This window comes from Zootoca vivipara, chromosome 4, assembly GCF_963506605.1.
Source record: "Zootoca vivipara chromosome 4, rZooViv1.1, whole genome shotgun sequence".
NCBI lineage: Eukaryota > Metazoa > Chordata > Lepidosauria > Squamata > Lacertidae > Zootoca > Zootoca vivipara.
The window spans coordinates 98879631-98891897 of NC_083279.1; the positions used below are offsets into that span (position 1 = coordinate 98879631).

At 48.9% G+C, this 12267-nt stretch overlaps 1 protein-coding gene across 1 annotated transcript in view; it reads left to right on the plus strand.

The window, feature by feature from the left end:
• Positions 1-455: 455 nt before the first annotated feature.
• Positions 456-12267, plus strand: part of PDE2A (phosphodiesterase 2A) — a 360136-nt gene continuing 348324 nt past the window's right edge. The window contains exon 1 of the mRNA XM_060273988.1: positions 456-525. Within this exon, the coding sequence (XP_060129971.1) occupies positions 458-525 (68 nt within the window). The 5' untranslated portion in view covers positions 456-457. The remainder of the gene's footprint in view (positions 526-12267) is intronic.

Here is a 12267-nt window from a genome sequence, read left to right on the forward strand (position 1 = left end):
GACATGCACATCTAAAGAAACCCAGATGTGTCAGTGAGCAAGAGCCTAGCCCTGGCAGAGGCGACAACACTCCTCTAACCCCCTCTGCTTTGCAACACCACGAAAGAGCTGCCTCGAAACCGACCCGCGGGTTCGCCAAAGCGGGCTCCTCGCTCGCTTGTTCGCGCGCCAGACACATCCACGCGCTCTCTCTCACTCCCCCCTCCTTCTGCATGCTTCAGCAACCTGCATTAGGATCCGTTACAGCATCAGCCTTGAGAGCAGAGCAGAGCAGAGCGAGCGAGAGGAGAGTCCTTAACACAGCTCCATCATTTGCCTTCGGTGGAGGCGAGCGGTGGCTGCCTCGCCCCGGGGGCCACTGGGGCGGCATCCCTGGCCACCAACCCCAGCCTTCCCGCCCGCCCGCCTCCTCCTCCTCTTCCTCCTTCTGGCGAGGCTGACGAAAGGATGAGGAGTCATGGGCCAAGCTTGCGGACACTCCATCCTCTGCCGGAGCCAGCAGTACCAGCCGGCGGCATCTGACTTGTGAGTGGGTCCGTCCTTCCCTCGGAGTCCCTGGCCGCCGCCAGGAGTTCGGAGACTTATGGGGAATTTGGGAGGGGGGAGGGGGGAGGGGGGAGAGGGAGGGAGACGGACGGGACCGGAGCCGAAGGAGCCTGGCTGGCGGAGAGGCGGAGAGAGAGAGAGACAGAGAGGCGAAATCGGGAGGTGGAGAGAGTTGGAAGGAATGCAGGCAGTTCGGAAATAGCAGCCAGGAAGAACAAAAGGCTTTGGAAAAAGAGAGAGAGAGAGAGATGGCGGGGAGGGGCGCGCGCGCGCACACACACACAGAAGCGCTGGGAAGAGTGAATAGACCGAGATGGAAACGGGGAGGGGGGAGGGAGTGGAAGGGGGGATAGAGCTGGGGGGGGGAAGGATGGTGGAATGTGGAAGGTGAAAGAGGGGGTAAAGGGGGGGATTTAGAGGGTGTGTGTGGAGAGAAAAGTTCTCCCTGCAGCTGGATGGAAAGCGTTGAGCTGGACAAAAAAAAAAGCCAAGAGGGCTTTGCTCCCCTCTGGGCTGGTCCCTCGGCTTCAGGTACACCTGTCCAAGGTAGAAGGGAGTGGGGCGCGCGGCATCCCCCTCCCCAAGCGGTTGCCAGGGCGACGCCGAGGGATGCTGCGCTCCGCCTGCCTTGGAGCATCCCTGCATCCCACGCCGGCCGCCCTTGGGTATCTCTCAGCGAGCGCTGTCCGTAGTCCTGAAGGCGGAAGGTTGCGCGGTGCGAGGCGGAGCGCCTGCAGCGCCTGGCGAGGGGAAGGGCGAGAGGGAGGAAGCCGCTGGCTCCACAAGGGCGACTTTGCCAGGTGCGGAGACACCTGAGGATGCGGCTGGGCAGGTAGCTGGGATTCCCCTCGCTGAGCTGTGCTGCTTGTTCCTCCGGGGTTGAGTCGGTGCTGCCGCTTGTCTTGTCACTGTGATGGTCGGCTGGCCGGGTGCAAAGAAGGCAACAATTTGGGGGTGGTGGAGGATGGGGGTAAAACGGTTTTGGTCAAGTTCTACCTTCCGTTTCCTCCAGGATATGCTGGCGCAGGGTGGGGTGGGGGGACATCCTGTGAGGTAACAGGAGCCTGAAAAAGGTCCCACTGGTAAGGAGAGCTCCCCTTGTCGTGTTGATACAGGGAACCACATTCCTCAAAGTTTGGTTGCTGCTCAAAACTAGAAATGCACGGAAAGGTGATTGTAGATTATGAGTTATGAGTTATGGAAGGGCTGCTTTGGATCTTGTGGGGGGGTGGTTGTCAGTCGGATTCCCGTAAGAGTGGTCGTTTAATGTTTGCAAGCATTTTAAAGTGAAATGTCATACAGAGTGAGAGGTGAAAGTGGTGGCTGCGACCTTGTTGTGGTTTTAAGCTTTGCATCTCTTTCATCCAGAGTGCTGGATGGATGGCACCTTGTTGAGAAGAAGCCTCAGTTTGGTTATGGCTATAAACAAGGTCCGTCCGTCTCCGTCCCCCCAGCTGGTTTTGTGTGTTCTTGGGCTAAAGGGAGGAAGACCAAGATATTGTTATTTCTGCTTAGATTGCAGTATGTGGCTTGCCTCAGAAGAGACACATCACTTTGATGGTCTTCAATGAAGGCTAGAGGATGGAAATGGAATACATTACTCGCTATCCAGTGCCTTGGATCAAGAAACTTCTCCCCTCTTATCTTTAAGCTGAAGGAGCAAATGCTCTTGCGACCTTCCGTGATCTGATGGCGTGGTTCACTGTGCCAGGTGAAAAGCGGCAAGGCTCAGGCCTTGCATGTCACGGAATTGTACTGGTGCAACACCGAGGGAGCTGCTCTGTCTCGAGTGGTGAAAAGGCTCTGGTGCAAGAGTGCAAAATGGGGAGGAAGAGGGTGCGGGAAGGCACAAGTCAAAGGAGCGACAGCAGCAACACTCGATCCCGAGCAGGACAAAATAGACTTCTTGCAGGGGTGCAACAACCAATGATGACGACGATGATTTATTTGTTGCATTTATTGTATATCCCTCCTTTTTCTCCAAGGGGTTCAAGGTGGTGTACATGGGTCTCCCCTTCCTAATTTAACCCCCACAACAACCCTGTGAGGTAGATTAGGCTGAGAGGCCACGACTGGCCCAAGGTCACCCAGGCCCTAGGCCTACACTCTAACCATTACGCCACACTGCCTCTTACCAAGACCCACAGGTGCAACAGACCACAGGATGCTGAGTAGGCATTGCAGCATAAAGCACAAACAGTTGCACACCAACAGCCCTATTGAATAAAACTAAAATATCAGAAGTTTTCAAGTGGTTCAGGTGCATGCCCTCCAACTCTTGGATTGAAAAATCCGGGATCAGCGGTGGCGCGGCACCGGAAGTCACTTCTACGCATGTTCAGACATGCGTAGAAGCGACGTCCGGTGCCGGGCTGCCCGTGTCTGCATGTCTGGGCACCAGAAATCGCTTCTGCGCATGTCCAGACATGTGCAGACAGCCGGGAGCCAGGACATGGCCGCCAGCAGGAGCTTTACGTGATATTTACGGGATATAATCAATTCAGGATAACAGCTGGATATGGTAACAAAATACGGGGGTTTCCCGCGAAAAACAGGAGACTTGGCAGCTACGTTCAGGTGACAACTTTCATAGATGGTTGAAGAAGAGCCCTGTGCTGCTCTGAAGCTTGTCAGCCTGCCAGCACAGCTAGTCCTCTAGAAGAAGGCAGGTGGGCCCCATTAAATGGTACCCATGGAAGACACTGATCAGAACCACCCTCACTCTTCCTTCTATGTTGAACAGGCCTTCTGTTCACCTTCAAGAGCCTACTTTTTGTGCTATGCTTTGATACTTTGAGCCCACGTGAAAGTCCTGGCTTGCCTACGTCTTCCAGATAATTAGGATGACTTGAGCCATTGTGGAAAATATAGTGTGAGAAGTGGGGGCATGCAGCAGCTAAAAAAGCCAATGCAATTCTGGGCTGCATCAATAGGAGTATAGCATCTAGATCAAGGGAAGTAATAATACCACTGTATTCTGCTCTGGTCAGACCTCACCTGGAGTACTGTGTCCAGTTCTGGGCACCACAGTTCAAGAAGGATACTGACAAGCTGGAACGTGTCCAGAAGAGGGCAACCAAAATGGTCAAAGGCCTGGAAACGATGCCTTATGAGGAACGGCTTAGGGAGCTGGGTATGTTTAGCCTGGAGAAGAGAAGGTTAAGGGGTGATATGATAGCCATGTTCAAATATATAAAAGGATGTCATATAGAGGAGGTAGAAAGGTTGTTTTCTGCTGCTCCAGAGAAGCGGACACGGAGCAATGGATTCAAACTGCAAGAAAGAAGATTCCACCTCAACATTAGGAAGAACTTCCTGACAGTAAGAGCTGTTCGGCAGTGGAATTTGCTGCCAAGGAGTGTGGTGGAGTCTCCTTCTTTGGCGGTCTTTAAGCAGAGGCTTGACAACCATCTGTCAGGAATGCTTTGATGGTGTTTCCTGCTCGGCAGGGGGTTGGACTGGATGGCCCTTGTGGTCTCTTCCAACTCTATGATTCTATGATTCTATGGTCAGGTCTCTGGCAGCCATGCTAGGGGTTGTGGGAGCTGCACAAAAAACCTGTTGTGTGTGACCCACTGTGCTAATGATGTCCTCAGTGCTCTTCCGCTATTTACATAGGTTGCATAAACCAGCTGCTCTGCTTGCAGACCCTTGTAAAGCCTTTAGGCAAAGTAAGTATGGTGTCCTCTCCCCCCACCCCTTTTATGAATATATAAGAGCAGAACACACAGGCAGGGAATAAATAGAAACACATCAGGCTGTTAAAATGACAGCTAAACCTCAAGAACCAGTTCAGCTCAAGCATATATGAAGTCATCAGAAGTCACTAGGCAATTTGGGGCAAGGTGTCATCAGCAGGCCGATGATACCCAAATCTCTTTCTCTGCAGCATCTTAATCACAAGAGGCTGTGCAAGGCCTGGAACGGTGCCTGGACTCAGTGATGGCTGAATGAGGGCCAGTAAACAGATTTTGAATCCTGGCGAGATGGAGGCACTGTGGGAGGCTGGCTCCTGAGTCTGGATAATTGGTCCATTGCCCCATGGTTGACCCTGCAGGAGTTGTGTGGCCACAGCATACAACATGGGCTCAAAAGCTGGTTATGGGGAACACATGGCTCCCATATTGCAAAAGCTTCACTGTTTTGAGGAACAATTCAAAGTGCTGATATGACCTATCAAGCCCTTTAAAGCCCAGGCTACCTGAAAGACCGTATTCCCTCATATGAACCTACCCAGGGGGCTCTGAGGAAGCCCTTCTCTTGGTCCCCATAGCTGTCAAGTTTTTTTAAGGGAAATTCCTTTATGCTGAATAGGCTTCCTTGCGAGAAAAGGGAAAACTTGACAGCTACGGCCCCACCACTCTCACAGGGACATTTGGTGGGGATGTGGAAGAGGGCCTCCTCAGTGGTGGCTTCTCCCAAACAACTTTGGAACTCCCTCCCTAGAGAAGCCAGACTGGTTCCCTCCTGGTTTTCCTTCTACCAACAGGTGAAGGCAGTTTTATTCCAGCAGGTCTTGGGGAACTGACTGCATTTTAAGGAAAGGGGGTTGAAAGACTGCTGTGCTGATTTTTATAATCTCTCTCTCTCTCTCTCTCTCTCTCTCTCTCTCTCTCTCTCTCTCTCTCTGTGTGTGTGTGTGTGTGTGTGTATACTCCTGCCAACCTAGCAGTTCGAAAGCTTGTCAAAATGCAAGTAGATAAATAGGAACCGCTACAGCAGGAAGGTAAACGGTGTTTCCATGTGCTGCTTTGGTTTGCCAGAAGCGGCTTTGTCATGCTGGTCACATGACCTGGAAGCTATACGCCGGCTCCCTCGGCCAATAATGCGAGATGAGCGCGCAACCCCAGAGTCGGTCACGACTGGACCTAATGGTCAGGGGTCCCTTTACCTTTACCTTTACCTTATATATATATATATATATAGAGAGAGAGAGAGAGAGAGAGAGAGTTTTAATTATTTTAATGGTACTGTTTGATATATTTTAAGCTATTTGTGTTTTCCTTGTGTGGTTATGGTTTGTAGAAGCAGCCTTGGGTCCTGGTTTGGGAGAAAGCTGAGATATTATTATTATTATTATTATTATTATTATTATTATTATTATTAGCATTGAGGAGGTGCTCTCTCTTGGCAGAAAGTAGCATTGGCATGAAGGTGTTATAAGAGGCTCATGAATTACAATCCTCAGACAGCAGCAAAAGCGGGTCTTCTTGGCAGATTTATACCGAAACTGACACTCATACGGATCTTAATATAGGAATAATCTTCATGGAACACGCACGCAACATCAAAATATAGACATCTATTGCTGCAATGGGGAGTAGCCCGGCAACAAATGTCTACATTTCTTTGTGTATCTGAAGAAGTGTGCATGCACGCGAAAGCTCATACCAAAATAAAAACTTAGTTGGTCTTTAAGGTGCTACTGAAGGAATTTTTTTATTTTACATTTCTTTGGTTCGAGAGAATTAGCTGATTTATTCTAACCATGACTAAACTCTCTTTCTCACACACAAAACATACACACGAGGAGAGGCATCGATGGCTCTCAGATCACCGCCTTAAATCTGCTCTTTTCTGGGCTAAACACCCCCAACCCCTTCAACCGTTCCTCATTGGGCTTGGTTTCCAGACCTTTTTATCATCTTGACCACCTGCCTCTGCACACTTTTGAGCTTGTCGACACCCTCCTTAAACTGTGGGGCAGGGTGAGGTTTTAGTCTCAGGAGGAGAGGGCCCATCTCTCTAGGCTCCGCCCTGCTCCATCCAAATGTTGGAGTGTGTTGCCCACTTTCTGTGCACAAGCCTTGAGGTTATCGGTGCAACTCTCTCTTTTGCACGATTCTGCTAGTCTCCCTGCCTTGCAAGTGAAAACCCACTGAAACCATTTCCGCAAATCATATATACCAGCTACTGAAGCAGGGTGTCTCCCAGGCTCTTGCAGCCGGCAGCCTGGCAATATTAAATATCCAGCCCGAGGTGTTTTGTGCTCTGAGTCTTGATCTGCTTATTTACCCCCAGCGGCTGCTGGGTGGAACTGAAGTAGGTCACACAGTATGAGTTGGGTTGTGTCTTCCTCTGCATTCATTGCATCGTCATTTCAGGGCACCCAGCAATTGCTCCTCCGCCTTCCGTGGACTGGCCTTTTGTCCCCACTTAGTAAACTCTTTCTTTCTTTCCTCTCCTTTTCTTTCTGTATATTTATTTACTTATCACGTTCCTATCCCACCTTTTCCTCCAAGGAACTTAAGGTGGGGCACATGGTCCTTCTAACAACATCCCTGTGAGGTAGGTCAGGCTAAAAGGCCGTGGCTGCCCTTCCAGGTCCACCCAGTGAGCTTCATCACCAAATGAGAATTAGAACCCTGGCCTCCCATGGTTGCAGTTCCCATCTCATCATCACAACAACCCTGTGAGGTAGGCCAGGCTGAAAGGCAGCCACTGGTCCAAGTTGACCCAGTGAGTTTGATGGCCAAGAGGGAATTCGAACCCTGTTCTCCCAGGTCCTGTTCTGACACCACTGCATCATAATTTTCTGTGGACCCATGTGGACTCCTACTTACCAATAGAGGAGAGGACACTTAACCTAAAAAAGCAGGGTATGGTGTTCTCCATTAGCCTTGAGGTTGTTGCAGGCCCAGGCAGTGCAGATGTCTGATTTACCCAGGAGTAAAGTTTCGTACAATAGTTTTGCTTGCTCATCTCTGTTAATGAAAATGTGGTGTGATTTTGTTTGTTTGTTTTGCAATAAATTCTAATGCATGGTGAAGGTTAGGATCTGTATAATGCAATAAGGCTTGTCCACATTTACCACTTGGGATCATAGAGTCGGAAAAGACCCTAAGAATCATCTGTGGTAGCTAGACTGGTGACTGGGAGCGGCCGCTGAGACCACATAACACCGGTCCTGAGAGATCTACATTGGCTCCCAGTATGTTTCTGAGCACAATTCAAAGTGTTGGTCCAGTAGACCTGAAGGAGCGTCTCCACCCCCATCGTTCTGCCCGGACACTGAGGTCCAGTGTCAAGAGCCTTCTGGCGGTTCACTCCCTGTGACAAGTGAAGTTACAGGGAACCAGGCAGAGGGCCTTCTCGGTAGTGGCACCCGCCCTGTGGAACACCCTCACATCAGATGTCAAAGAGAAAAATAACTACCAGACTGAAGGCAACTCTGTTTAGGGAAGCTTATTATTATTATTATTATTATTATTATTATTATTATTATTATTTTCAGCAAATTATAATAATAACAATATTATTAATTTGGTATTATCAAGGGACGCGGGCAGCGCTGTGTTCTAAACCACTGAGACTCTTGGGCTTGCCGATCGGAAGGTCAGCGGTTCGAATTCCCACAACAGAGTGAGCTCCCGTCACTCTGTCCCAGCTCCTGCCAACCTAGCAATTTGAAAGCACATCAAAGTGCAAGTAGATAAATAGCTATTGCTGTGGCGGGAAGGTAAACGGCGTTTCCGTGCACTCTGGTTTCCGTCACTGTGTCCCGTTGTGCCAGAAGCGGTTTAGTCCTGCTGGCCACACGACCCGGAAAGCTGTCTGTGGACAAACGCTGGCTCTCTTGGCCTAAAAGCGAGATGAGCGCCACAACCCCATAGTCGCCATTGACTGGACTTAACCGTCCAGGGGTCTTTTAGCTTTTTTTACCTTGGTATTATCAACACCATGCTCTAACCAACGGAGCTGTCCAGGCTCCCTTGATCTCTTCATAATCCGTAAGAACGTAAGAGCATTCTGGATCAGGCCGGTGGCTCATCTAGTCCCGCATCCTCTTCTCACAGTGGCCAACCAGATGCCTGTGGGAAACCCCCAGGTAGGATTCGAACACAGGGGCATCTCTATACCTTCCTGTGGTTTCCAGCAACTAGTATTCAGAAGCATTGCTGCCTCCGACTTGGAGGGAAGAAGAAGAAGAAGAAGAAGAAGAAGAAGAAGAAGAAGAAGAAGAAGAAGAAGAAGAAGAAGAAGAAGAAGAAGAAGAAGAAGAGTTTGGATTTGATATCCCGCTTTATCACTACCCGAAGGAGTCTCAAAGCGGCTAACATTCTCCTTTCCCTTCCTCCCCCACAACAAACACTCTGTGAGGTGGGTGGGGCTGAGAGACTTCAGAGAAGTGTGACTAGCCCAAGGTCACCCAGCAGCTGCCTGCATGTGGAGGAGCAGAGATACGAACCCGGTTCCCCAGATTACGAGTCCACCGCTCTTAACCACTACACTACACTGGCTCTTCATTGTCATCAATAGCCCTCTCCTCCTCCATGAATTTCTCCCATCCTCTTTTAAGCCATACAAATTGGTGTCCCTCACTGCCTCCTGTGGGAGGGAGTTCCATAGTTTAACGGTGCAGTTTCTTTATCTGTCCTGAATTTCCCAGCATTCAGCTTTGTTAAGTGCCCATGAGTTCACCCACAGCCTCACAGAAGTCTGCTTTGAAGATGCTTCCTTCTATTGATATAGACACATCCTTGATATTCCGGCAATCCCTTCATTTCTTCCTCTCTCTGCTTGACTGACAGGATGAGAGAGAGAGGGGGAGGGGGAGGAAACATCTGTGGGATGGGATGCTGAAATATCGGTTGACATGGCGTGCATGGAGGCACATCTTATCAGAGCAATTATGCTTAATAAATGAGTTGCAAGACAACAGAGACCCCAGAGTGAATAATTGCCTTATTGGGCCATACCCAGAGCTAGTTTGAGGCGTGACTGCCTTGCTTACGCAGGAAACGGCAAATTCAACAGAACGTAAGACACAGCTCCTTCAAGCTTTCAAGGGTGGTTTTTTTTGGGGGGGGGGCAGTTACTGTCCCACACTTGGTTCACAGGCCGTGACTGACAGCGTGTCAAAAAACCCAGAGGGGTTTTCCTAGAATAGCAAATGAGGAAGAAAAGGGGGGGGGGGAATCCTTTTGGGTCTGTTCTGCCTGTGACATTGCAAAGCCGCTTGGGTGCGGAGAGAGGCCAAAATGTCTCCCACAAGGCCTCAGGGTGATTTAGATCTGTGAAAAGACTACAGAGGACTGACAATTTTTTTTTTAAAAAAAGCCAAATGTCCAAAGAGGAACATGGTCTAAGCCAGGGGTCAGCAAACTTTTTCAGCAGGGGGCCAGTCCACTGTCCCTCAGACTTTGTGGGGGCCAGACTGTATTTTGAAAAAAAATATGAACGAATTCCTATGCCCCACAAATAACCCAGAGATGCATTTTAAATAAAAGGACACATTCTACTCATGTAAAAACACCAGGCAGGCCCCACAAATAACCCAGAGATGCATTTTAAATAAAATAACACATTCTACTCATGTAAAAACATGCTGATTCCCCTGACCGTCCGCGGGCCGGATTTAGAAGGCGATTGGGCCACATCCGGCCCCCGGGCCTTAGTTTGGGGACCCCTGGTCTAAGCCCAAATAAAGAACCCTAGAAGAAAAAGGAAATGTTTAGGTTTTTTTTAGTTTAGAGAAAAGGCAAGTGGTACCTTGGTTCTCAGACTTAATCCATTTGGAAGTCTGTTCCAAAACCAAAGCGTTTCAAAATCAAGGCTCAATTTCCCATGGAAAGTAATGCGAAGCGGATTAATCCGTTCCAGACTTTGAAAAACAACCCCTAAAACAGCAATTTAACATGAATTTTACTATCTTACGAGACCATTGATCCATAAAATGAAAGCAATAAACAATGTACTGTACTGTAAAATAAATAAAACAATATTGTAGATGATAAAAATTAAAATTTATTTTTTTCCTTACCTGCTCTGATGATAGTAATTGTTTGGATGGGGAGGCTTTTATCCATTTCTGCAGTCACACAATCAATCAATCAATCCGTAGCTGCATTGGGATCCACACAGTCACAAAAACAAGTTAACTGAAAAAGCCTTGAAACAAACAAACAAACAAACAAACAAACAAACAAACAAACAAACAAACAAAAACCACGCAAAATAAATAGCAAAAACAAAAGCACCAAAAATAAGCTCCAAATATCACCTCAGAAGACTGCAAACGGAAAGGGAAGGCTTGAATTACAATGGGATGATGCAAATTAGCAGTGCAACATGGGACGAAAAATGGGGCACGTTCGGCTTCCCAAAAAAGTTCGAAAACCGGAACACCTAATTCTGGTTTTGCAGCGTTCGTGTTCCAAGTTGTTTGTGAACTAAGCTGTTCGAAAACTGAGGTCACTGTAACAGGTGACACAATAGAAATATATAAAATTATACATGGATTGGAAAAAGTGAATAGAGAAACATCTTTCTATCTTTCTAGCTATCTAGCTATCCATCTATCATCTATCTATCATCTCATGACACTACTAGAATTCAAGGGCATTCAATGATGATGAATGCTGGAAGATTTGGGAAAGAATATAGAAGATACACTATGGAACTCCCTCCCACAGGAGGCAGTGATGGCCACCAACATGGATGGATTCAAATGAGGATTAAATTCCCAGAATCATAGAGTTGGAAGGGTCATCCAGTCCAACCCACAGCAAGGCAGAAATCTCAACTAAAGGATCCATGGCAGATGGCTATCCAACTTCTGCTTAAAAACCTCCAAGGAAGGAGAGTTCACAAGGTTTTTAAGAAGAAGTTGGGTGGCCATCTGTCATGCATGCTTGAGTCGAGATCCCTGCATTGCAGGGGGTTGGACTAGATGACCCTCGGGGTCCCTTCCAACTCTACAACCCTATGATTCTATGTGCCTTTGCGGCTGAAGATTTGCATCGTGCTGTGCATGAGGGTGGAGGAAATAAAAAGGAGAGCCGTAGCCCAGGCTCCTGCTGTTTCCCTCTGCTTCACTGTCAGTCTGTGATTCAGGCCCTCAATCACTGCCTCTTAGCCAACCCTGCAGTTTTGTCCCTCCGTGGGGGACATTTTCCTCCCTGATTATCTGGTTATCCAAGTGTTTTATGGCTCTGGCATCTAAGCAAATGCACAACGCTGCTGCTTCTTCCGGATGGCGCAGAGGCCGCGGAAAGAGCGGAGCCACAGCACGCAGCGTTGGGGAACGGTAGCCCCCGTCCTTTGCAGAAAAGACCTGTGTTTGGATTTCCAAAACACGACGGGATAGGGATATTTCTGTGAGGCCTCCGCACACGCACTTCCGCTGCGAGAAATGCACAGCATCCTCCACAATGGGTCTCGCTTCATGAAACAGGAGGGGGAATACAATGGGGTTTATTATTTGCAATGGGCTGCCCTTCCCGGTCTCTGATGCCATGGTCGTAATTCCACCACCGACTGCCAGGCACGGGTTGCAATTGTGAAGACAATTGTGGTGGTCATGTCAGCTGGCTCCAGAGGCTGCCTCTGCCTACAGACATTTTTAGATGTGTAGTAGCAAGACCAGCACTTTTGAGCTGCACACTTGGCCACGGTCAGTGCAACCTAGAATTGCACCAGCTTTTACCCCTGCTGCTTATAGAATCATAGAGCTGGAAGAGAGACCACAAGGGCCACCCAGTCCAACCCCCTGCCAAGCAGGAAACACCATCAAAGCATTCCTGACAGATGGCTGTCAAGCTTCTGCTTAAAGACCTCCAAAAAAGGAGACTCCACCACACTCCTTGGCAGCAAATTCCACTGCCGAACAGCTCTCACTGTCAATCTGCTGGGCTTAAATCTGGGAGGGGGCTCTGCCGAGACCTTCTTGCCCAAGCCCACCCACCCCACTCTGGGATAGACTTAACACATTCCACCTGC